General features: G+C 45.9%; 1 protein-coding gene across 1 annotated transcript in view; it reads right to left on the reverse strand.

Annotated features, from left to right (window-relative positions):
- LOC311234781 (uncharacterized protein) overlaps positions 1-27,630 on the reverse strand; it is a gene marked incomplete at both ends in the record, with an annotated part of 68,616 nt that overhangs the window by 6,635 nt on the left and 34,351 nt on the right. The window contains 4 exons of the mRNA XM_084322025.1: positions 12,623-12,760; positions 12,893-12,959; positions 21,840-21,959; positions 23,303-23,347. Coding sequence (XP_084178151.1) covers positions 12,623-12,760; positions 12,893-12,959; positions 21,840-21,959; positions 23,303-23,347 — 370 coding nt within the window. The remainder of the gene's footprint in view (positions 1-12,622; positions 12,761-12,892; positions 12,960-21,839; positions 21,960-23,302; positions 23,348-27,630) is intronic.

Genomic DNA, 27,630 nt, shown 5'->3' on the forward strand with positions numbered 1-27,630 from the left:
GGTACCGGGCTGCAAAGAAAGAATAAAGTTGTTTAAAAGGAAAATGTATTTTATTTTCATTAGTCTTCCGGGTATTTTACTTTGAAAAATTGACACTTCCGCCCTCGCCTCACTCTTTTTCGTAAAAATATGTCTCCTGCCATAATGCTCCCCTTCGCCTAATTCACTCACGGCTCGCGCTGTGGTTGTGGCAGAGTCGAGACATGATTATAATCAGGTTTTTATGCGAGTCTCCCGAACATATAGAGACAGCGTAAAAAAAAAAAAAAAAAAAAAAAAGCATAGGTTCGAACCCATTAATTAAGATTCGAGTGCCAACGTAATGAACGAAGGTCCGAACCTTCGAACGCTTGGGCTCAGCCCTAACACACACACACACACACACACACACACACACACACACACACACACACACACACACACACACACACACACACACACACACACACACACACACACACACACACACACACACACACACACACACACACACACACACACACACACACACACACACACACACACACACACACATTTTATGTATTTAAATATTTCAATGAAAGCTATTTGAGAAACACTAATTCAGAGTTTGAAGGTTTGGCCTGGGCTCACCAAAATCAATAGGGGTAATCCTCTAGGGGTCATGAATGTGCACAGGAAATCTTAAACGATTCAAAATGAAAGCTGTTTGAGTTACCACGTTCACAAATCTAAGGTTTGGACTGATGGTGGCACTAGGGGAAAGGTCACAAGGTCACCAAAATCTATAGTGTTCATCCTCGTCTAGGGGTCATAAATGTGCACGTTATGGTGTTAACATGGAAAGGCAGTAAATCCATAATATCCAGACACTGTAATTATCGAGTTAAAAAGGGAGCCGTGGGTCTTTAGTCAAGGAGTGCTGTTGTTCTGAGGAAGTTGTTCTCAAAGTGGGGTCCTTGAGGAGGTTCCAGGGGGTCCCCAGCAAAATGAGTAATAGTTCCAGTAATTCCAGTAATATCTTATGCACTGGAGGTTCGTCCAATGAGATCATGTATAAGAATGACTACTGTTACATCCACGCCTATGTTCAATACAGTTATAGAATTCTGGACTAAATCACATCTATAATCAAATATCAAATATCTCAGATGGGGGGGAGTTTGGGGTCCTTGACATGAAAACGTTTGAGAACCAACGTTCAAAGGAAGCTGCAGCTCACAACTTCGAAAACCAAACTTTCAATTCAAGAAAAAGTTTAGAAATCACAAGAATTTGATATACAAGGTATTCATTCACCAGACAGCAACGATGAATAGAATCTACCAGTACCTTCGTAATGGTCTAACCAACGACAACGAATCAATCTACGATATCCGGCATCGACCCTACGATTTGTATTTACAGACGGTATCGCACTCTGCGGGCCCTGGGCTTTGAATAATACAGAGCTTACCGACATCCTGTCACAATAGTCTGGATGGTTGGAGGTGATGTGGGGTTGCTGTGGCCTCTCTGTCGTCAAGAAGGCCGCAAACAAAAAAAGAACGTCTTAAAAGATTTTCCAAACAGAGCGTGTCCCTCGAACGGGACATCAAACCGAACGGGGGTCAGCGAAGGGGATTGAGCGAGAAACAAAACACTAATCACACGTTGGTTATTCTACGGGAAAGAAAAGGGAAGGATGCTCACAACAATCACGTCTATTTACGATAAATAGACCCTGAATGATGCTTGAAAATGCTTCAAAGGAGAACAAATACTCAAAGAGGGAATCATCCGGTACATCGCTGATTGCCAAATGAGCTAAAAGCTCGTCCCTGAAGAACAACAAAGACAAGGCCTCGCTCTGTTTGATCACACAGACAACGCTAATTAAATTCACAAGCGTTCATTCATGTTCAGTTCCTTTTCCAAACCGCAGTGACTTGCGCGTTCCTCATTATTGCAAACAAAGACATATAGAGTCAAATGAAAACGGGCACATGCTTTTCATGTGCAACGTCAAGAGACTAATAAGTAGAACCAAATCAAGGCATGTGCAGCGTTCTTTCAACTGGTAAGTATCTTTCTCATTGAGATATGCACAGACAAACAGACATTCAGTTCACAGGAGCTCTCTCTAATCCCACCGTCACGCCATGCGAACAACAAACACAAAGCTTATGAATCGCCGCAGTCCAAAACGGCAGCATGTCAACCGAGATGTGGGGGTGTGCGAGCGGTGAGGGGGGGCTGTTTCCCCATGAGGCTTTTAGAGCCAATGAGACGTCTGAGGGCCAGCGGTGGCACATGGAGAGCATCGGACAGAAGTATCAGGCGATGCACTACAACCAGAGCCCAACGGGGAAACACTCCAACACTCCCAACAAGGCAGAGGAAAACTTGTGAACGTTCAAAACACTGTGTCGAGGGAGAGAGAGAGAGAGAGAGAGAGAGAGAGAGAGAGAGAGAGAGAGAGAGAGAGAGGCCATACACACATTGCCGCAGTAATGAGAGTTCTTTCAACACTCACGGTGCCTGGGTGCAATTCATTCCGCAAGGTGACGTTCCGTGGAGGAAAAGAGCACCGTACCTTAGGCAAGAAAATACTGAACAGAGCAACAGGGCAAAGAGGCTTTTCTTTTGGCACTTTGAATCGCTACCGTCTCACTGACAAAAACAGGAAAAATGCCATTGTGTGTCATTACTTTGTTGAGAATGAATTACTGCGGGGGTACAGTAGGGGGTGCTAATGATGAAATATAACCCTTGCCTATAGCCTTTTGGTGGCTGATGTTGAACACTTGTTGCAAGCAGTGTGATCAACAATGTCTAGAATCTAGAATCTGTCTTTATTTGTGTTCTCAACTAGGGAAGAGGTGGCGGCGTTGAAGACGGACCACCGCAAGAAGACACAGATCTACTACATTTACCCCGTAGGGCTGGGTAATATACAGTATATCAATATTTACCACTCGTCCTCTAATCTGTGTTGTCGTATTGTGAGTTATTTCTCATACTGTGAATCATGACACGCACATTTTGTGGTCTAAATTAACAACACAAAGCAATTAAGTCAGATTTCTCACAACACAAGCTTAATTTTGACACTGTACAACACTTCCCATTGTCATGCATCGACTGCATTGTCTAATATGGGATTTTCCATCCCTACTGGTAAGCAGATATTTATATAGTGAAGATGTCTCTGAATATTGTGATATTTATTTTCTCCCAGCCCTACTCCACTAGACAGCACAATGAAGAGCCCTTCAAGAAAAATATAGTTTACAGCCCAAAATCATTATAATAGGTGTTGTATAATAAAGCCAACAGTACAATGAAAAACAATTGTTTCTTCCAATATAGATCGATAAAACATACATATTTGAGTAGAACACCTTCAATAGAAAACTAGAAAATGACAAAAACAAACACAAACAAAGAGAGAGAAAAAAATGGCAAAAAAAATAAAAAAAAATCTAAATTCATGAAATCTGCTCTGACAAGCGGTGCCACATGACAGAGGAGTTCTCATAAATAAACCTCAAAGGAAAAGGAGGAACAGACATGAATAATTGATAAAAAAAAAAAACACACACACACATAAAGAATAAAACCATTGACGCTCTCTATCCCCCCCAGTAGTGTGAGGGCTTAACCCGAGAGAAATCAAACCGTGAGAGTAGAGGAAAGAAAAGGGGATTTTTCATCATAAACTATTAATTTTGTCATATTGAAGACGTCAAATTGGATATTCCAGAAGAGCACCGCCTCCAGTTGAGGGTGACAAGAAATAATGAGGAGATATTACCCCAAAATCTCTCTCCCCAGCCGAGCGAAGGGCGAGTCAACAAAAGCGGAACATTTTCAAAGCTGTTGAATTCTTTATTCGTCAGCGTAAAAACAAATACTTTCCTCTTTGATTTTGCTGCATCAAGTGTCACCTGTATAAAAACACTATTTTTAAGAAGCATACAAAATAACAAACCATGAAGATAATTTTTTCTTTTATTTAATTTTTTATATATAATTGGGACTGTAATGGCATTAACACAATACATAATACATAAATGTACTACTGCTACTATTGACTGAAACCTAAAAGCAGCCTCTTATCTTAAAGGGTAATTCCTGTATCCCTCCCCCCCTCCCTTCTATGATGTTCCGATGGTCTATTGGCCATATTCTACTAATTGACCACAGGAAAAGAAAAGGTATTTGTTTATTTATGTATTGTATCAGCAAAAGTCCAAAACAAATTACTTATTTTTTTGGTCTGATGTCTGGGTTGGAGTTTGATAACTTATTATTGTGTGAATTTATCCAGACCTCTCCTCTATACCCACTGAAATCAAACCCATACACCAAACAAAAACAAAAAATGTAAACAAAGTGCAATACCAAGAGGGGCTCTTTTGCCCAGAGGTCGCTGTTTGACGACAATATAAATGCTACCTTTAAGTTAAATGTTGATTTAACGAGTGAAATGTTTTGTCTCTGTTTTATGTTAAATGAGCATGGATTTAGCTAAATGTCTTGAAACACGTCATTCCTATTCGTATTCACTAGGAATCAGTGGAGGCAAAATCGTTCATATTTGTGGTGTACCGGCGAACCAAACCATGCATTCCAGTTTGAACCGGTTCTTAAAGGTGCTATAGATAAAATGTTATGTAGATTAATAATTTTTAACACTTTCGCGGCCAACCACGTATATATACGTTATTGGGCACCAACGGTTAACGCAATGGACGCCATACCCGAGTAAAGTCGGGTTAACTCGCCGACGCTTGAGCACCAAACCCGAGAAAAGTCGGGTTTTCATCGTTATTTCTTTTATTCGATATTTCCATTCATTATCCATCCAGGGAGCCTGGTGTTATCATAGGGAATGAGTCTGAGATTGCAAAAGTGCAATACCGGCCGCATCCTACCAGGCGGCGGTATCGAGCACCATTTGAAACCTTGTGTCTTGGGCTGTGCGTCGATTATATGGGTCTGGGTCGGCTATTTTTCTCCGGGCAAGATGAACGGTTATAACGCACGGATTGAGAAGAATCAAATACTCCCAATCCATGTTGTGTGGTGGATTATGTTGGTGACACGATGGACATAAATACTCGGAATGGCGATCAGATAATTGGAATATTCTTTTTGGGGTACATCCTAGTCAAGGTAAGGGCTATGATATCAATCTTGCATTGATCCAAGAATGTCTTCATTGCGATCCAAGCGTATGTGTGTAACGTTAGTCCAGAACGTATTCCGTTGGTGACGATCAAAGCATCAAAAAACGACCCCCCCGCTAACTCTTTCATGCATTAATGATGGAACATAAAACCTATCATATGCATTTGATTTTTTAATTGTAGCATGTGTAGGGACAAAACGCCAATGCATTTAGTATAATACACGTTGAAGGCTATTACCAGCCTCCCAGGAATTACCCTAGACCGCTCTAAAACATTACTTATATTCACCACGGTATAAAACGTGAATGTATGGATGAAAAAATTATTTCTTTTTCACATATTGAACGATAGATACTCGTATATATACGTTTTTGGATCGTTTTCCCTTTTTTTTCTTTTTTTATATCCTATTCAATGTCAGGGACCTGTATGTTGCCGTTAAAAGGCATACTGGGACTCAGAAGGTGCAGTACCGGCCAGATCCTGCTAGTAGGCAGTATCGAGAGTGCAGTAAACCCTGTTCCAGACCGGTGCTACATTTAAACCACTCCGGGTGCACTTTTCTAGTCATGGGAAACCTAGGGCTTCACTCGATCGCATTGAATTGTTTTCGGGGCCCCCGATCCATATGTTGTGGTGGGTTATGCCGTGGACCAGATGGACATAAGATGGACCAGATGGCGATCAAATAATTGGAATATTCTTTTTGGAATACCACCGACCACAGGTAAAGACTATCTGACTATCTGACGTCAATTTCGGCTTAATCGTGCAAGGTTTTCATACCCATCCCCCTGATCGGCGTGTGTTGTGGTAATAACGAATGCCGTTACTGGCAATCAAATAATCAGAAATGACCCCCCCCCCTTTCATGCATTCATGATTAAACATAATACCTGTTATATAGATTTGATTTGGAAATAGTAGCGTGTCCAGGGACAAAACGGCAAATGGTTTTAGTAGAATTCACGTTGCGCACTAAAAAAAGTATTGATCTCTCCCAAAAAAATACTGATTAATGAATTTATCATAAAAATAAAAATTGCATGTATGTATCTCCTCCCTACTTCCCATTTCCCCATGTGGAATGCACCTGATTGGATAAATGACATGCTGGTGCTCTAGTGCGACATCTAGTGGCTGCATGTTGTCTATAGCAGGGGTTCCCAAACTTTTCAGGCCGGGACCCAGAAAATAAGGCGTCAGAGAGCCGCGGCCCAATGCACATCGTCAGGCTTTTTTTTTTATTTTTTTTGCCAGGCGACCGATTTTATTAAGCCAAATATCACTTCAATCCTGTTAAGTTAGTTCAAGTTAGTTATTAATTTATATGTACTATTTATGAGAGGGCTAACTTGTTGCAAAATAATAATAATAATAATAATAGCCTCATTAAAATACTATTGTTGCTTCGGTTGTTTTCAGCGTTTTATGTGCATAGTGAGAGAAAACGGTGCTTTTTCAATGTATGTGATGTATAGATTGGGGAGAGATGACCACAGCTAAAATGGTAGATCGAAATGTGCATGGAAGCAGGAGACGGTGATAGAACGGTGGTGGAACCAGTGGTTTCACAGGCACAGGCCGCGTCAGCGAGGGTTTTGTTATGAATTCCTTAGAAGAACATCTGAGATTAGAGTGTACTGTCTCCCAGGACAGGAGGGAGAGAGGTTCATCTTAATGAAACGTGAGTTTATTAGTGTTAAAGGTTATGCAGTTGTCATGACAACACGTCACATGACAACCAGAAGGCGGGGCCGTCGTTGCGACGACGAACATCTATAAGTCGAACGGTGTTTCCGGGTGTTGAGCAGACTAAAAACTGACTGAGACTAAGAGGGAAGAAACCAGAAGAGACTCTCTCCTCTCATTGAGAGAGAAGGGGGGGGGGGGGGGGAATGGCACATCACCAGTAGCTTCGGCTACCACGAGGATGGTCTTAGGCTAACGACTAGGCCTGACCACTATTGGACTGAATAACAAAAGGACAATCTGAACACACCGAGAGATCATTAGAATAGACTCTTCAAGGACGATACAATTTGATAACATCTGATAACATCTGATTAGGAGGTTCTGTGTATAGCAATAAACAACGCTTTTCCTCATAAGGTATCTCACGGTGTCGAAGTGTCGAATTCTTACGGAGGTGGAGAAGTATTATGGTTTATGGATTGCACTAACGGGGGGGAGATAAGGATCTTATCTACCAGTATCGGAGACGTCAGGACCATTAAAAGTACACAACGCAGAGGAATTGGATGGAGGGCCAAACAGACGAAGACGTGATACTGGCCAGTTTGATCAGAATCTTACAGTTGGTGCCGTTGGGACCCGGATTTGCAAGAGATTAAAACAACGGGAACAGTTGGTTGTTGATGACAGCCAGAAAGCAAGAGATAAGAACAACGGATAAAGACTTTTTCAATAATGGGGCGACAGTGGACAACAGTCATCAATGTGTGGGAGAATCATGATCGAAGCAAGGCCGGTCAGCCCTGGGAGAGAGCGGCGAGTCGAGCGGTCAGGAGGCGAACCAGCGCTGTAGGGGAAACGGCGCTCCGATCAAAAATGTGAGTTCACTGTGCACACGGTTGTTTTGATTTTATAGCCAAATAAAAACGAACAGATAGTGAATCCGTAAACGTAAACATTTCTAGTTTGACACAGAGAGAGAATGCCAGCTGTAATAATATGAGCAGAGAGCCATGGTGAAAATCGAGGGTGTTATCTACAGAGAATGAAAAGCAAATGAGGCAGGCTGCACAGTTTTGGTTTAAGGAGGGTAAATGCGAGATGAGGAAAGGGGGGGGGGGGCGCTTGAATCAGATCGAAAAAATTTTATGGCGGGACTGTTTTCATAACAGAAGGAAAGTCGAAAGGAGATTGTACCAGTGTGTATTATGTCCGATCAGGCAAGAGTATTAGTCTGAGAAAGCGTCCCCTGATAATGGATAGGAAAGAGAGGAAAAACAGCGGTGTTTTCAGGCCTTGGAAGGAAGGGCAGCGGCCGTTTGTTGAGAGAGTAGCCATTTGCACCGAGTCAAAATGGCCGCAGAGCCACGAGGGGTTTAGAATCAGGAAGTGACACGTCACCTACAATCCTCTAGACTGAGTTTTGGCCGCCATCTAGGGGGGCAGTGGGATAATACAGGCAAATGGAGGAGTAGGTCGCCACCTAGGGGCGGAGGGGGGGGGGGGGGGGGGGTAGTGCTGGGGAGTTTCCATTACCCATAGGGGAATATTTAGAGCTTAATTCAATTAAGGAGTTTAATTGCGGAGGGGGGGGGGGGGGGGGGGTAGTGCTGGGGAGTTTCCATTACCCATAGGGGAATATTTAGAGTTTAAGTTAATTAAGGAGTTTAATTTTTTCAAAATTACCAACTGCTTGTGTGTATACACGGTGGTGTATGTGAGAACTTTGTAAAGGAACTCAAAGTGTGGTATAGAGCGACGGGACAGCTCCAGGGCGACGGTAGACAGCCCCGTAGGGTATATAGAGCGACGGGACAGCTCCAGGGCGACGGTAGACAGCCCCGTAGGGTATAGAGCGACGGTGACAGCTCCAGGGCGATGGTAGACAGCCCCGTAGGGTATAGAGCGACGGTGACAGCTCCAGGGCGATGGTAGACAGCCCCGTAGGGTATAGAGCGACGGTGACAGCTCCAGGGCGACGGTAGACAGCCCCGTAGGGTATAGAGCAACGGTGACAGCTCCAGGGCGACGGTAGACAGCCCCGTAGGGTATAGGGCGACGGACAGCTCTGTTGTATGTTAGATGATAGTACGAGTACGTATGTGAGTTAGGAGCAGGGAACCAACCTGCTCTGTTGTATGTTAGAGCGATGCTCGGTTGTATGTTATTATCATAATAATAAGATCGATATACAGGTTAATTAAATAAGTTTAATTATGAAATAAGAGGGAGTTCGATCTCCAGTGGGGCCTTCTCACACCTAATAAATAGGCAGAGTCTTGAGGGGACACGTCACCAGAAAGAACTGGCGCGCGCTGGGGGTCACCCGTGGGACAAACGTAGAGCGCCGAGTGGGTATCGTTTAGCTGCTGGTGTCACGCCGGAAGACAACAAAACAGGGAACAGCCCTGTAGGATTAGATATGGGTGTGGAGAAGGTGGTAGACTAATAGCAAAACAAGGGAAGTCGAATGGACAGACGACTGCCGGTGTTGTGTTTCTGCTTTCAAGGGGGGAATGACACCGACAGCGATGGAGATGACCAGGAGACAGACTGGAGGAGGAGGAAGCCGCAGGGGCCAGGCACCGCAGCCTGGTACACAGATCATCCGCGACGAGAGAGAGGAGACGGCGGCGGTGGAGGAGCAGATGTGGAGAGGACAGCCAGAGACACTGAGAAGGAGCAGACCAGGGGAGACATTTTTACCTAGGGGACCGCGCCCTGGAGGGGGGACCAGCTCAGGAAAGGAGCCGTCACTGAAAGGGGCCCTTGCCCTAGAAGATGGGACCGGCCCGAGATGGGAGGTGTACTGTAAGAGAGGGAAGGGAGCGCTCTGATTTGGACGTGGGGTACCTGAGAGGGGGGCCGAAGGGTTTAGGTGTGTCGTTTGAAAAGTTGCAATCTGTGTTTTTCTCTGTCTCTCTCTCGCTCTCTCCTCCATGACCGTTGTTTATCCTTTCTGGTTTGGGTGTGATGCGGGTAATGGAAAACAAAAGGAAAACAGCAGACGGCGGGGCCCTAATTGTTATGAGTCTATTTTTGTGTATAATTAATTGAAAAACCAAGTAGTCTTATGATTCTGAGGGGTGATAAGAATCAAGGGGGGATTGAGAGAAAACGGTGCTTTTTCAATGTATGTGATGTATAGATTGGGGAGAGATGACCACAGCTAAAATGGTAGATCGAAATGTGCATGGAAGCAGGAGACGGTGATAGAACGGTGGTGGAACCAGTGGTTTCACAGGCACAGGCCGCGTCAGCGAGGGTTTTGTTATGAATTCCTTAGAAGAACATCTGAGATCAGAGTGTACTGTCTCCCAGGACAGGAGGGAGAGAGGTTCATCTTAATGAAACGTGAGTTTATTAGTGTTAAAGGTTATGCAGTTGTCATGACAACACGTCACATGACAACCAGAAGGCGGGGCCGTCGTTGCGACGACGAACATCTATAAGTCGAACGGTGTTTCCGGGTGTTGAGCAGACTAAAAACTGACTGAGACTAAGAGGGAAGAAACCAGAAGAGACTCTCTCCTCTCATTGAGAGAGAAGGGGGGGGGGGGGGGGGTGAATGGCACATCACCAGTAGCTTCGGCTACCACGAGGATGGTCTTAGGCTAACGACTAGGCCTGACCACTATTGGACTGAATAACAAAAGGACAATCTGAACACACCGAGAGATCATTAGAATAGACTCTTCAAGGACGATACAATTTGATAACATCTGATAACATCTGATTAGGAGGTTCTGTGTATAGCAATAAACAACGCTTTTCCTCATAAGGTATCTCACGGTGTCGAAGTGTCGAATTCTTACGGAGGTGGAGAAGTATTATGGTTTATGGATTGCACTAACGGGGGGGAGATAAGGATCTTATCTACCAGTATCGGAGACGTCAGGACCATTAAAAGTACACAACGCAGAGGAATTGGATGGAGGGCCAAACAGACGAAGACGTGATACTGGCCAGTTTGATCAGAATCTTACAATAGTCTGTTATTTAGTTTGAAATGTTCGTTGAAATAAGTAGATTTTTCGTTTTTGTTTATTTATTAAGTTAATATAAAACCATATAGTCACATTTTAGAATACAACTAGAAACACTGTCCTGGCCTGCTTCTAAGTTCAGTGGCCTGACAAAAATTTTTTTTTTTTTTTTTTTTTTTTTTTTTTTGTAAATCATCACGCGGCCCTCCCGTGGCTGCTCGCTGCCCACCTTTCGGTCGCGACCCCGACTTTGGGAACCACTGGTCTATAGCACCTTTAAGACCACTATCAGGCCAACGACCCACGTGAACCATGTCTGAAAACCATTTGAAAGCAACAACAACAATAAGGAAAAACAACAACAATAAGAAGAAAAAAAAAGCAAAAAAAAAAAAAAGCTATTTCGCTAAGTAGTAGTACGTTCAAAGGTAAATGGTCTTGGATAAAATGAGGTAGATGCCATGCTGGAAGACTGAAGCCGATGTGTAAAACACACACTCCTCCTCCCGTCTCTCCCAAAGTTATAAAGACACAATAGTTTTGCAGCAAACAGTACATCTAAAAGCAAGTCCAAGAGGTACAAAAAGCGTGACCAGCACAAAGTCAGTGATGTAAGGTGTGTGTGCGTGTGTGTGTGTGTGTGTGTGTGTGTGTGTGTGTGTGTGGTGAGCAGTCAGACAGTTAATTGCATCAGCTCGATGAAGAACATCCACCCTCTCTCCTGACTACGCGCTCCTTTTGTTCAGTTCGGAGCTCCGTTTTCACAGAGCGACGTACGTATCGGTAGTGGGGGGAGGAGATGGAGGAGGAGGAGGTGGAGGGTGTGGGTCTTTTTTTTTTGTCCACACCGATAACACGTTCTCTTATTCTTCATTTGTCTTCATATTGCCGCCCGTACACCGTCCCCCTTCAGTCTGCCTTGATCTATGACTCTAGCAAGAGAAAGATTTCCATGAAACCCTGCAGGAAGGAGTCTGCATCCCCCTCCCCGGTCTTCATCACAGACAAGCTCTAAAAGGGCATCGCTGACGCAAGTTCCCACTCTTTGCACTCTTTGCAAAGAAATTGCTTTCGCAGTATAGCACGTTTTTATCAGTAGGTGTTCAAAGACTTTGACTGAGACAAACTGCAGACTCAGCTATACCGCGGTTTAGCTCACTGGGAGCTGCTCTCCTCTCAAACGGGTCACATGAGTGGGCCGGCGCCGGTCGGACTAATGGTGTATATGAGGTGGAAGTTACCGCAGGTACATTTTAAACACAGGTAAAAGCATGCACAGAGCATATCGATTGTGCGTCTGTCTGCGCATACACAGAACATATGGATTGTGCGTCTGCGGCATACGCAGAACATATGGATTGTGCGTCTGCGCATACACAGAACATATGGATTGTGCGTCTGCGGCATACACAGAACATATGGATTGTGCGTCTGCGGCATACACAGAACATATGGATTGTGCGTCTGCGGCATACGCAGAACATATGGATTGTGGGTCTGCGGCATACACAGAACATATGGATTGTGCGTCTGTCTGCGCATACACAGAACATATGGATTGTGCGTCTGTCTGCGCATACACAGAACATATGGTTTGTGTATATGCGCATGCACACAAGTGTCACTTTTAGCTTTCATTAAATTCAAAACAAAAAGGTTAATAATAGTTAAGATTCCTCTCTTTGGGCCGATTAACAGGTTTAACTGTGTCAGTAGTCATTTTCAGGATGTCCGATCTGGTTTCTGTCCACGTGAGCGGAGTGTGGTTCAGCGGGCGGCTCTTACCTTGAGGGCCGGGGGTTCCTGGTCCTCCCGGTTCTCCTGGGAGGCCATTGTTGCCAGGGGGCCCAGGGGGCCCTTGAATCTGCGGCGCTAAAATGGCTGCAGGCGTCTTTTGTGGCGTGGCATAACCAGAGAGTCTCTCTGTGAAAACACAAGGGATATTCTCCTCAGTTCTCTAACACTGCCAGCTGCGTGAAGGGAGAGCAAAATATATAAACGGCTAACCAAGGATTAATTCGGGTAAACAATTTTGTGCAGGGAACGGCTTCGTACCTTCAAAGATCTTCAATACTTCATTCAGGATAAACCTTTTAATTTCCTCCATGGAACTGGCATCGTTCTGTGTGGGCGGCGGCAGAGGGGGGGGGGGGGGGGGAGAGGGAGAGTACAAACTTCATCCAAAGTATATTTAAAAGATTAAGAAAATGCAAATTAGGAGACGGCGGTAAATTCACATTTTATTCATGGTAAAAATGGCAGAGTGAGAGAGAGAGAGAGAGAGAGAGAGAGAGAGAGAGAGAGAGAGAGAGAGAGAGAGAGAGAGAGAGAGAGAGAGAGGAGATAAAGAGATGAAATGCATCTTGGCATAACAATCATCTCCACGACGACGCTGCCACCGCGGCTCAAAGATGGCTACTCCGGATGTTGCAGAAACACTGGCAAGGAGGGGAGAGGGATCGCTGTGAAAATTCTCTTTCAACACCCCCATCGCCCCCCCCACCCCCCCCCCATCCCCACCCCCACCCCCCCCGCCATCCCCACCCCCTCGGAGAAATCCCAAGTTGCATTATGGACAACTTCTGCGGCGGATCTGAAGAAAAGGATGCAGATGAAAGCCAAATGGATTCTCAGGAAGCGACGTCGTATACTAAACACTGAGGCTTGTTGTCACAGAGAAAAGCCTGTTCTGCTGCTGCTGCTTCATGCACAACATCCTGGCAGTGATGAACTGTTGAATTGTCTGTGTGTTTTGACTGTGGATGGAAGACGAAGAGGACAGGTTGAACTTCCAACAAGCCTGCTGCCGCCTCTAGAGCTAAACTACATTATGAGATAGCGTGGCAATTGGGGCGGCTGATTGGCGCAGTGGGCAAGGCGCTCGCCTCTAACGCAGGAGACGCTGGGTTGGAGCCCAGCTCTCGGCGTTGCTACCGGCTGGCCGGTCGTTCATACTAACACAATTGGCAAGTGTTAGAGGGTGGGAAAGCCGGTGGGTGGGTGGGGATTGGACGTTGTGGACAGCGACTCCTACAGGTCGGTTGGGTGACGCCGGTGCGACGGAAGCAGGAAGTAGCGGGGGGCAGCGTGAGCCTCCCACGCGTTACTCCTCCTCGCCACTGAGAGCTCGAGCTGCTGCGGTGAAAAGATGCGACAGGCTGCCTCCTCGTGTACCGGAGGGGACACGTGATGCAAGGCTCCTGTCCTCACTACAGCCGACCAGTGGGAGGCATAGTCTAGCAACGTTCAAGACAGGGGAGGGAAGAATTGGATACACGAAATTGGGATGGGAGAAAAAAAAAAAAAAAAAAATTGGGAGAAAAAGTGAAAAAAAAAATAGATAGCGTGGCAATTATCTGACAGCAAATACGCTGTCAGGAAAGGATGTGACAGTCTTTGGGTGTAGTGTTGGTTCCTCTCAGCGAGGTTATATCAAGACACTTCACGGCAGCCGTCAGCAGCTTCAAACAAGGCCACAGCTGAGTAAACAGTGTCAGGAGTGAGTGAACAGCATGTAGTTCAACTACTAGTTGAATTACCTTATTTTTTTGCCTTAACCCTTTCACTGCCGCGCTACCAAAACGGTTAACCCTTTCACTGCGACAATTCATAGAAGGTTTAACCCTTTCACTGCCACACACACACAACAGCCGTTTAACGCGACCGGCCGGTTGTGTGATAGTAAAGGGTTAACCTGCTGTCGTGTGGCAGTGAAAGTGGGAGAGTTTGACTAAATTCAAATCCTGGTTGTGTTTCCCAGTAGTTAACACATTTCATCCATCAAGTGTAATAAATACAAGTTACTTTTTCCCCTTTATAGTTCTCACAAGAATACAAGGATCGGCAATACGCGATGAATACAATATTAACCTTTATTACATGGCGTTTTCACATTCGCCGAAATGCTTGATTGTGATTGGTCAATAGCCCCCGACAGCGGTGAATAATTTTTCGATAACCACCGGTGATTATTGTTTTTCGCAGCTGGAGCAATCAAGCCCCACTGACACACACTGTTTCAGTGCAATCAGACACACCTGCCGGCTGCCGGCGATAATAATAATCACTTTATTTGGGCTGACAGAGCCACAGAACAACTGCGTCTGCATTTGATCTCATCTTGTCGATGGTGTAAAATTAATTAGGTATATTGTTAGTAAGTTAGCCATGTAATAAGCGGGATAATGTATAGCTATACTCGGTCATTGTCGCAAAATAATTGACCTTCACTGACGTCTAAAACACCTCGGCGAGTCACCTCGGTGTTCTAAACTCTGTGTCGGTCAATTATTTTGCGACAATGACCTCCTCGTAGCTATACATTATCCCTTACTTAATGTATCCTGAAACTCTAGCATCTTACAGTTGTATTGCTTGCAAACAATTGAGATTTAGTTTGGTAACCTGAGGCCATATACAGCCTCTAGTTGCAATTGTGTTATGCCTATATGACATTCCAATCTCTAGATTGAATTGAAACACGGCAACATTATGGGACATGCACTTATCATCTTCTCCAGAGTCCGACAAGAAGATAGCTACCAATTTCCTCTCTGTGCGTTCAGTAGAAAGCTATATCCAGCAGATACGGATCAGCTAGCCTATAGCTTAAAACTCCGGGAGAGGTGTTTTTGGCCAACAGCTAGCCTAGCTCAGGGGTTCCCAAACTTTTCAGGCCGGGACCCAGAAAATAAGGCGTCAGAGAGCCGCGGCCAAATGCACATCGTCAGGCTTTTTTTTTTTTTTTTTTTTTTTGTCAGGTGACCGATTTTAAGCCAAATATCACTTCAATCCTATTAAGTTAGTTCAAGTTAGTTATTAATTTATATGTGCTATTTATGAGAGGGCTAACTTGTTGCAAAATAATAATGATAATAATAATAGCCTCATTAAAATACTATTGTTGCTTCGGTTGTTTTCAGCGTTTTTATGTGCATAATCTGTTATTTAGTTTGAAATGTTTGTTGAAATAAGTAGATTTTTCGTTTTTGTTTATTTATTAAGTTAATATAAAACCATATAGTCACATTTTAGAATACAACTAGAAACACTGTCCTGGCCTGCTTCTAAGTTCAGTGGCCTGACAAAAAAAAAATTATATATATATTTTTTTTAATCATCTCGCGGCCCTCCCGTGGCTGCTCGCGGCCCACCTTTGGGTCGCGACCCCGACTTTGGGAACCACTGGGCTAGCTGATCCGTATCTGCTTCTATTAATTTGTGCTAAGCTAGGCTAGCGTGCTGCCAGGTAGCTTTCTGGCACAGAGAGTACATTGGTATTCATCTTCTTGTCTGACTCTGGAGACGACAGTGAAGTGCATTTCACATAATGTCTGCGTGTTCCTTTAACACTTTGAGCGCCACGCCTGGTTTTCCGTTTTACCTGCTGAATGCCACCATCGGCGTCAATGTTAACGTTAATATCGCCTAATCTATGTTTTAAATTATGGCTATGTGTCTAATCTGCCCATCGCATTATCAAAGACTATTTTCCAGTCAGTGCTGTCAAGGCAGATTGTTTTTTTATTGCGTCGTTTCCGTTTCAGAGCAGTTCGAAAAGCCCCCGTTTTGATATAAAAAACAGCTCATTCTGGAGCATTCTATGAAAATCGTCTTTTAGTGGAATATTCCACAACGTTGATATTCGTCGGCCTTTTTATGAATCGTTTTCAAATAAACGCTAGATGATCAATATTATACGTGCACGCAAGCACATTACGGCCGCGCACTGATAATCGCTCCGTTGATTTCCTCACAGAGTTTTACAGTGAAACCGAAAGAAGACATTTCACAAAACAGCTTATAACTTCATCAAACTTACACTGATTATCCTACCACTGATAACATAGAGTCCTTACCTGACATCAGATGGTATCCAACTGGTATATTCCAATTCCTGATCACCATTCGAAAAAATCGATACGTGTATGGATCCAACGCGATACTGTAGATCTCCATGATCAGCGGGGATCTGAGGTTCCAGATTGAACTGTGGTAACCCCGGCTGGATCAGTGAACTGGAAAATGTGGAATACCGGATTTTTTTCCCCATTCATTTTCATTGAGTCCATTCCAAAATCACTTATGTCATCTGGGAGACGACAGGGGCCGCTTTTTTCCACAGTGATCGCCGGCGCCGCTCGGCTATACTCGGGTAGGCTCGGGTGATGCAATAATTTTTCAGATCGCTAAAAATTCAGAGAAATCTCGTGAGTGGCACTCAAAGTGTTAAAAACCTACTTTTTGTTGTTGTCGAATTTCTTTTAGATTAAATGTCATTTAAGTTCTTCTATGAACTACTAAGTATAGTTCGTCTGGTAGTTTTACAAACTACAGTTTTGCAGTAGCTTCCCCCAAACACTGTCACACCACACACACACACACACACACACACACACACACACACACACACACACACACACACACACACACACACACACACACACGCACACACACACGCACACACGCACACACACACGCAATGGAGTTGAGACTCATTAGCGTTGCCTGTCTCTCATCTCAGCGTTATGTAACCTCAGGAGCTGTGTACTTGTGAGGTGACACACAGAGGTGTTATGGATCTTCTGCAGTGTTCTCGCTGCGCCCACGTCTCTCTCTCTCTCTCTCTCTCTCTCTCTCTCTCTCTCTCTCTCTCTCTCTCTCTCTCTCTCTTTCTCTCTTTCTCTCTCTCTCCCACGACTCTCTCTCTCTCTCTCTCCCACGTCTCTCTCCCACGACTCTCTCTCTCTCTCTCTCTCTCTCTCTCTCTCTCTCTCTCTCTCTCTCTCTCTCTCTCTCTCTCTCTCTCTCCCTCTCTCCCTCCCTCCCTCCCTCCCTCCCTCCCTCCCTCCTTTCGTGACCCTCTGAAGAGCTTTAGATAATCGGGGGAGTGGGTAGAGCTGAGAACAGCGGGTTCCTCTCTCTCTCTTAGCTGTTTCCTGTGTCTCCTGTGGAAATCTATTGGTGTCGTGACACTATATACATTACATAAGCCTCTGAAAGTATATAGTTTTATCATACCAGACGGTATTATTCACAGTGCAGTTCATAGCAGACGTCTTGGGCGCAAAAAAAACGTCAGGTGATTGTATTCAAATAACTTTGTTGTCGTGAAAGTATCAACCGTGGCGGCAAATGAAGTGTGACACCGTATCGTATTGGAAAAACACATTGTGAGAATACTATGAATATTGTCTTTGTCTACCGGAGGGTTATTATTTTACGGGAACAGGTGACTTGAGGTATACATTTTATGCCTGTCTTTCTTTTTTTTCCTTTTTTTCTGCTGTGAAGCACTTTGAGCTGCAATTCTTGTATGAAAGGTGCAAATAAAGTGTATTATTATTATTATTATTATTATTACAGCCGTGTTATGAGCTATTCAAAGTTATTATAACAGAGTAGGGCTGTCCCCGACTAAGGATTTGGATAGTCGACTATGATTGGCCAAAATTTGCCGTTAGTCGACAAAAAAAAAAAATATATATATATATATTTTTTTTTTGTCATTCCATTTGGGCTGTGGGGGGTGCTTAATGTCTGAAGGAGTCGACTGAAGGCTTCTTGTCCTCTGCAAAAGCATGCAATTGGTCCACTGATGGATACATCTTGATATTTGTCTAGTCTAGTGTGTTCATTAGATGGGTGAAATCCTCTTTCAGTGCCTCTGTGCCTGTTTTCTTAGGCAGTTAGCCTCTGGTATGCGTGCCATTAGCGTTAGCCACGCTTCTAGGCCTCTTTTCTTTTGGAAAGAATGATACAAAAAAATATTATATATATATATATTTATATATTATTTTTTTATTCGACTAAGAGGTTGGCAGTCGACTACGGCTCCTTTGGACCGATTAGTCGACTAATAGGGCTCAGCCCTATAACAGAGTTCTGTAATGTCTCCTTAAAGCAACTTCAGAGAAATGAGCAAGAGTGAGTTTACCTGCCCGGCAGAAATAGAGCAAAGCTCTGCCTCCCTTTTCAAGCCCACAGACTCCCAGTCCCAGAGGAACCAGCAGCAGCAGCTTGAAGCTGAATTAATAATAATATCAATATATCTCCCAGCCTCCGGGAGGTGGTTTTTGTGGTTTCGTTTTCCGATGCGGCCCCCCGGAAGGACCACTTGGCAGGACAAAAATGATGTCTGCCAAGACCACCATCACACGTCCCTCGTCGAAAAGTACACGCAATGTGCAAAACCACCTGCCGATGACCTTGCTCTATTTTAGTTTCTTATTTTTATTATTGTTATTATTATTAATACTACTACTACTACTACTACTACTACTACTACTACTACTACTACTACTACTACTACTACTACTAATAATGATTGGTCAATAGCGCTTGTCAGAGGTCCGATATTACTCGATAACGGACCTCTGTGGAACGATAATGACCGCTGTGCGCAGCTGTTCGCAATCAAGGCCACTGACACACTGCATCAGTGCAGCCAATCAGACACACCTGCCGGCTGCACTGACAGCGGAGTGTGTGTGACGATAACGGCGGGAGCGACAGAACAGAACTGCGTCTGCATTTGATCTCGTCTTGTCGATGGTGTAAAATGAATTAGGTATATTGTTAGTAAGTTAGCCATGCAATAAGCGGGATAATGTATAGCTATACTCGATCATTGTCGCAAAATAATTGACCTTCACTGACGTTTAAAACACCTCGGCGCTGCGCCTCTGTATTTTAAACTCCGTGTCGGTAAATTATTTTGCGACAATGACCTCGTAGCTATACATTATCCCTTACATATCCTTCTGATACAGTAGCCCTGCTACAGGAAGGTTACAGTACCAGCACCCTAAGTTGATCAGTTGGGTCTTGTTCGTGCAGGAGAGGAATTTCCCCCCTGTTGTTACTATATATATTCATATTTTTACCCTTTCTTTTATATAGCTTCTCTCTCTTTGTAAAGTGTCCTTGAGTCTGAGAAAGCCGCGAAGCCAGGTTGCCACCCACACTATAGTTCTTGTTCATCTTCTTTATTATTATTCTTTATTCCACCGATTTTGCAAACACAACTCGTGCCAGAGCGTTCGCGCCCCATACACGTGAAAGGTATCAAAACGACCGGCCTGCCAATGGCAACAGCGCTATTCGAACTCGTAATGTTTCACTGCACCGTCTGGCTACGAATCGACTTTAAACAGTAAAATTTCGGTCCACTACCTTGGGTGAATTGCGAGTGTGATCTCAATTTTGGACGTAGAAATAAAACAAACACATCAAAACGATGACACGGCTGTCAGCCCGCTCACAAAAGAAAAATAAATGGAATTGGACATTTATATCTCAACTGACGACCATTTCTTTGAAGGTTCTCCTCCCCATTGACTGCCATGCAAATCCACTCTAGGAATCTCTTTTTTCCCACTCTTTTTTACCCTCTGTTCCGATCGCCGAAGGAGTGCCACAATATCGCACGAATGCCACAATATCGCACACAACCCTTCGCCTACTCGTTGTAGTGCTCCTGTGCGAGTCACAACGCTTCATCTCTTATAGTTTTCTTTTAATCAACGTGAGAATGCAGTCATGCAAAGAAAATCCAGAAAATGCAAGTCATTGTGTTGTGATTGCATCACCTGTGTGGCTCGTGGCTGATTGGTTCAGCCTAACAGCTGTGAGGCTCAGGGCTCATGGCTCAGCTGACCTGCCAATGACCTCATCGACTTAACCCATCATTGCCCATCACTGTGTTGCAGTACTGAATTGCTGGACAGCGCCCTCTGTCTTGCGGGTTGTGTCATTGTACTCAGTAGGGATATCCTCTTTCATTTTTCATTGGTCCATGTTGACCACCTTTCATTGGTCGATGTTGACCACTCCCCCGATCCTTAGACCACGCCCCCTTAGGCCACACCCCCTCAGTGTATCTCTTGAACCGTTTGTCGTAGAGACTTGCGGATTGTGCTATTGGTCGATGTTGACCACCTTTCATTGGTCGATGTTGACCACTCCCCCGATCATTAGACCACGCCCCCTTAGGCCACACCCCCTCAGTGTATCTCTTGAACCGTTTGTCGTAGAGACTTGCGGATTGTGCCATTGTACTCGGTGTAATAGTGTAATAGTGTAATAGTGTGTAATAGTGTAATAGTGTAATAGTGTGTAATAGTGTAATAGTGTTATAGTGTGTAATAGTATAATAGTGTAATAGTGTAATAGTGTAATAGTGTAATAGTGTGTAATAGTGTAATAGTGTAATAGTGTAATATTGTGTAATAGTGTAATAGTGTGTAATAGTGTAATAGTGTTATAGTGTGTAATAGTGTAATAGTGTTATAGTGTGTAATAGTGTAATAGTGTAATAGTGTGTAATAGTGTAATAGTGTGTAATAGTGTGTAATAGTGTAATAGTGTAATAGTGTGTAATAGTGTAATAGTGTAATAGTGTGTAATAGTGTGTAATAGTGTAATAGTGTAATAGTGTAATAGTGTGTAATAGTGTAATAGTGTAATAGTGTGTAATAGTGTAATAGTGTAATAGTGTGTAATAGTGTGTAATAGTGTAATAGTGTAATAGTGTGTAATAGTGTAATAGTGTGTAATAGTGTAATAGTGTAATAGTGTGTAATAGTGTAATAGTGCAATAGTGTGTAATAGTGTAATAGTGTAATAGTGTAATAGTGTGTAATAGTGTAATAGTGTAATAGTGTGTAATAGTGTAATCGTGTGTAATAGTGTAATAGTGTGTAATAGTGTAATAGTGTGTAATAGTGTAATAGTGTAATAGTGTAATAGTGGCCGCGCCCCCTTTTTGTATCCTTTGAACCGTTTGTCATAGAGACTCGCGAGAGACCCTCTCCCGTTGGCCGGCAGTGCACAGGCATCACCCACACTTTCACAATTTCCCCCGCACGGAATTGTCTAGTTATTATTATTATTATTATTCCCCACCAGATCAGACACTCTTCATGACTAATCAACAACCCACCAGGAGGCTTCCCCACCAGATCAGACACTCAAGAGGCTTCTTGACTAATCAACAACCCACCAGAAGGCTTCCCGGGGAGCCGGTGTCTCCTTTTTTCCCCGTCGGTCCGAGAGGTCCAAACTCTCCTATCCGGCCCCTCTCGCCCTGGACGCCTCGCACTCCAGAGATCCCGGGGTCTCCCTGCAATGTGGGGGACACATCATCACGACGTCACACGGCTTCTCCGCAGATTCAAACCTCGACAGTCGACCCTGTAAGACGTTTGGTGGTTTGGAATGAGACCTAGACTCAAACCACATTTTAAATGGAATATAATTTATCGTTACACATTACCTCTCGACTCCACCGTGACACTACATGCTTATTCCATGTGACGGAACGTAGTTTGGAACTGAATTTAGAACGGCGACAGGACAAGAGGACTTAGTCTAAATGAAATAAAGAACAACAAAAGAGACCCGACATAAATGGCTACACCACTGTAAGTTATGATAATTTATGGCTATGCCACTGTAAGCTATAATCATTTATGGCTACGCCACTGTAAGTTATGATAATTGATGGCTATGCCACTGTACGTTATAATCATTTATGGCTATGCTACTGTATGTTGTGGTCATTTATGGCTATGCCACTGTACGTTATAATAATTGATGGCTATGCCACTGTACGTTATAATAATTGATAGCTATGCCACTGTAAGTTATGCTCATTTATGGCTATGCCACTGTAAGTTATAATCATTTATGGCTATGCCACTGTAGGTTATGCTCATTTATAGCTATGCCACTGTAAGTTATGATCATTTATGGCTACACCACTGTAAGCTATAATCAATTGTGGCTATGCCACTGTAAGTTATGATAATTTATGGCTACACCATTGTAAGCTATAATCAATTGTGGCTATGCCACTGTAAGTTATGATCTTTTATGGCTACGACACTGTCCGTTATGATAATTTATGATGGATAATGAAGGACTGAGATGAAGCAGTGTTGGTAGGACTCATTCACATCTAATCAGACAATGTGGGGAAAAGGCTTCATCTTCTTTTTAATGGGGGTAGTTGTTTATTTTGAATGGGGGTAGTTGTTTCTTTTGAATGGGGGTAGTTGTTTTGAATGGAGGTAGTTGTTTCTTTTGAATGGGGGTAGTTGTTTCTTTTGAATGGGGGTAGTTGTTTTGAATGGAGGTAGTTGTTTCTTTTGAATGGGGTAGTACTGTAGCTTCACTGCATGATGTCACACAAATGGCCCATCCACACCAACGCACCACCCTGTGACGGGGTCCTGCATGGTCCGATTAGATGCACGCTACTGAAAGAAATGTGACGGAGCTCTATAATTGTACCACACCAACGCTAGCAAACTTTCATTACTATTCACGAGGGAAACCACGTTTATTTGTTGCAACGATGATATTTTGTCGACAAACAATCAAGAAAAAAAAATCTTTCCAGGAAAACAAAACAAACCAAAGAAAAAGAAAAAGATGAAAAAGGAAAGAAGAATAAAAACTCACACGCTCTCCTTTCGATCCTCGGTCTCCTGCTCTGCCTGTAGCTCCCTGTCGGAAGAGTTGAAGAAGAAGAAGAAGAAGAAGAAGAAGAAAGAAGAAGAAGAAGAAGAAGAAGAAGAAGAAGAAGAAGAAGAAGAAGAAGAAGAAGAAGAAGAAGAAGAAGAAGAAGAAGAAGTTACACAACTGATATAGACTCTGAGGCTAGACTCCCCGCCCACCACTCCTCCATTCAACTCCACGGAGTGCTGCATATTCAGATACACACAACATGTCGAACCCAATACTCCACTATCCTATGTTATCCAGGCCTCCGCAAACTCGGTGAGTTTCATTGTGTCTGTTGTCCCTTATTTCACCCCAAAACTTTTCATCTTACGTTGGCTTATGAAAGATGTCTGCCAGCATATCCTCACTTATACTGGAGTTAGTGTAAAGAAAATAATCTATGCTTAGAGGCGACAACGGCTCAGGAGGTAGAGCGGTAGTAAGATAAGATAAGATAATATAAGATATTCCTTAATTGATCCCCTTGGGGAAATTGAGGCATCATAGCAGCATGGGGGAGGGGGGGGGGGGGTATAGGTAGTAAAAACAAGCGGTGTAAACAATATAACAAGTCAATATAATACTAACTAACTGAAATATACAGTAAGTCAGTCAGAAGATCCTTAAGAACTTCTACTCATGCACAATAGAGAGCATCCTGAGTGGCAATATCACGTCCTGGTTTATGTTTATGTTTATGTTTATTTTGGGAATAGCACTGCACAAGACCGTAGCAGACTACAGAGAGTGGCCCGCTCAGCCGAACGCACAATTGGAGGGGGGCTTCCCACTCTCCAGAACATTTACAACAAGCGGTGCAGGGGTAAGGTTAAGAGAATTATCAAAGACTCCAGCCACCCAAACAACTGCCTCTTTGAACTGCTGCGGTCAGGCAAGCGATACCGGAGTCTCATGGCGAGCACAGAAAGACTCAGAAGAAGCTTCTATCCCCAGGCCATCAGGATGCTCAACGAACAATAACACTATGTAACAAACCATCAAATGCACTCACAGCACACACATCCACACGCACACACTCACTTTAAACAAACAACTCACTGCAGCACCCACTTTACACACTTTAGAACACCTAAACACACTTTATATTTATTGGTAAAGAATTTGCACTACAACCCATACCTCATTACACCTTACTGTAAATTGTACCTAAATTGTACCTCATCCAATTTCTGCTTTGCACTATATAGTATATTGTATATTAGTATATTGTATATTAGTATATTGTATGGTAACTGAGTTACTTCTACTCTGCATTGAACATTGTACATATGTACATACTGAACACTTGTGTCCACGTACGTGACTTCTATTTTATACTTGCTATACTTATTTTATTTTATACTTATCTATTTTTGCCTAGCACAGTCTCTGGAGCGTAACAGAAGGAAGCATTTCGTATAAAAGTATTCTGTACTTCTGTATGACAACTAATAAAGAAACTTGAACTTGAAACTATTCACATAAGGTGCAGTATGCATAAGGTGGTGTTATTGTCCTTTTTAGGTTCCTAGTAGTTGTAGTTGGATGTCTGTTGTGGAGCCTGATGGCCGCCGGTATGAAGGAGTCTGGTAATCGAAAGGTTCCCAGGTTCGCTCCCGGCAGCGTGTCCTTGAGCAAGGCACTTAAACCCCTAACTGCTTCCGATGAGCAGGTCGGCACCTTTGCCGTCGGTGAGTGAACGTGTGAATGTGAAGCACAAGTTGTAAAGCGCTTTGGATAAAAATGCTAAAATCTCCTGCATGGTCTCCCTGCCTCCCCTTCTGGTGTCTCCCTGCCTCCCCCCCTCATGTCTCCCTGCCTCCCCCCCTCATGTCTCCCTGCCTCCCCCCCCTCATGTCTCCCTGCCTCCCCCCTCATGTCTCCCTGCCTCCCCCCTCATGTCTCTCTGCCTCCCCCCTCATGTCTCCCTGCCTCCCCCCTCATGTCTCCCTGCCTCCCCCCTCATGTCTCCCTGCCTCCCCCCCTCGTGTCTCCCTGCCTCCCCCCTCATGTCTCCCTGCCTCCCCCCTCATGTCTCCCTGCCTCCCCCCTCATGTCTCCCTGCCTCCCCCCTCATGTCTCCCTGCCTCCCCCTCATGTCTCCTGCCTCCCCCCTCATGTCTCCCTGCCTCCCCCCTCATGTCTCCCTGCCTCCCCCCTCATGTCTCCCTGCCTCCCCCCTCATGTCTCCCTGCCTCCCCCCCTCATGTCTCCCTGCCTCCCCCCTCATGTCTCCCTGCCTCCCCCCTCATGTCTCCCTGCCTCCCCCCTCATGTCTCCCTGCCTCCCCCCTCATGTCTCCCTGCCTCCCCCCTCATGTCTCCCTGCCTCCCCCCTCATGTCTCCCTGCCTCCCCCCTCATGTCTCCCTGCCTCCCCCCTCATGTCTCCCTGCCTCCCCCCTCATGTCTCCCTGCCTCCCCCCTCATGTCTCCCTGCCTCCCCCCTCATGTCTCCCTGCCTCCCCCTCATGTCTCCCTGCCTCCCCCCTCATGTCTCCCTGCCTCCCCCCTCATGTCTCCCTGCCTCCCCCCTCATGTCTCCCTGCCTCCCCCCTCATGTCTCCCTGCCTCCCCCTCATGTCTCCCTGCCTCCCCCCTCATGTCTCCCTGCCTCCCCCTCATGTCTCCCTGCCTCCCCCCTCATGTCTCCCTGCCTCCCCCCTCATGTCTCCCTGCCTCCCCCCTCATGTCTCCCTGCCTCCCCCCTCATGTCTCCCTGCCTCCCCCCTCATGTCTCCCTGCCTCCCCCCTCATGTCTCCCTGCCTCCCCCCTCATGTCTCCCTGCCTCCCCCCCTCATGTCTCCCTGCCTCCCCCCTCATGTCTCCCTGCCTCCCCCCTCATGTCTCCCTGCCTCCCCCCTGTGCTCCCTGCCTCCCCCCTCATGTCTCCCTGCCTCCCCCCTCATGTCTCCCTGCCTCCCCCCTCATGTCTCCCTGCCTCCCCCCTCATGTCTCCCTGCCTCCCCCCTCATGTCTCCCTGCCTCCCCCCTCATGTCTCCCTGCCTCCCCCCCTCATGTCTCCCTGCCTCCCCCCTCATGTCTCCCTGCCTCCCCCCCTCATGTCTCCCTGCCTCCCCCCTCATGTCTCCCTGCCTCCCCTCCCCCCTCATGTCTCCCTGCCTCCCCCCTCATGTCTCCCTGCCTCCCCCCTCATGTCTCCCTGCCTCCCCCCTCATGTCTCCCTGCCTCCCCCCTCATGTCTCCCTGCCTCCCCCCTCATGTCTCCCTGCCTCCCCCCTCATGTCTCCCTGCCTCCCCCCTCATGTCTCCTGCCTCCCCCCTCATGTCTCCTCTGCCTCCCCCCTCATGTCTCCCTGCCTCCCCCCTCATGTCTCCCTGCCTCCCCCCTCATGTCTCCCTGCCTCCCCCCTCATGTCTCCCTGCCTCCCCCCTCATGTCTCCCTGCCTCCCCCCTCATGTCTCCCTGCCTCCCCCCTCATGTCTCCCTGCCTCCCCCCTCATTGTCTCCCCCTGCCTCCCCCCCTCATGTCTCCTGCCTCCCCCCTCATGTCTCCCTGCCTCCCCCCTCATGTCTCCCTGCCTCCCCCCCTCATGTCTCCCTGCCTCCCCCCTCATGTCTCCCTGCCTCCCCCCCTCATGTCTCCCTGCCTCCCCCCCTCATGTCTCCCTGCCTCCCCCCTCATGTCTCCCTGCCTCCCCCCTCATGTCTCCCTGCCTCCCCCTCATGTCTCCCTGCCTCCCCCCTCATGTCTCCCTGCCTCCCCCTCATGTCTCCCTGCCTCCCCCTCATGTCTCCCTGCCTCCCCCCCTCATGTCTCCCTGCCTCCCCCCTCATGTCTCCCTGCCTCCCCCCTCATGTCTCCCTGCCTCCCCCTCATGTCTCCCTGCCTCCCCCCCCTCATGTCTCCCTGCCTCCCCCCTCATGTCTCCCTGCCTCCCCCCTCATGTCTCCCTGCCTCCCCCCTCATGTCTCCCTGCCTCCCCCCTCATGTCTCCCTGCCTCCCCCCTCATGTCTCTCTGCCTCCCCCCTCATGTCTCCCTGCCTCCCCCTCATGTCTCCCTGCCTCCCCCCTCATGTCTCCCTGCCTCCCCCCCTCATGTCTCCTGCCTCCCCCCTCATGTCTCCCTGCCTCCCCCTCTCATGTCTCCGTGCCTCCCCCCTCATGTCTCCTGCCTCCATGTCTCCTGCCTCCCCCCATGTCTCCTGCCTCCCCCTCATGTCTCCGCCCTCCCCCCTCATGTCCTCCCTGCCTCCCCCCTCATGTCTCCGTGCCTCCCCCCCTCATGTCTCCCTGCCTCCCCCCCTCATGTCTCTCTGCCT

Source organism: Notolepis coatsorum (assembly GCF_963971535.1).
Source record: "Notolepis coatsorum genome assembly, chromosome: 9".
NCBI lineage: Eukaryota > Metazoa > Chordata > Actinopteri > Aulopiformes > Paralepididae > Notolepis > Notolepis coatsorum.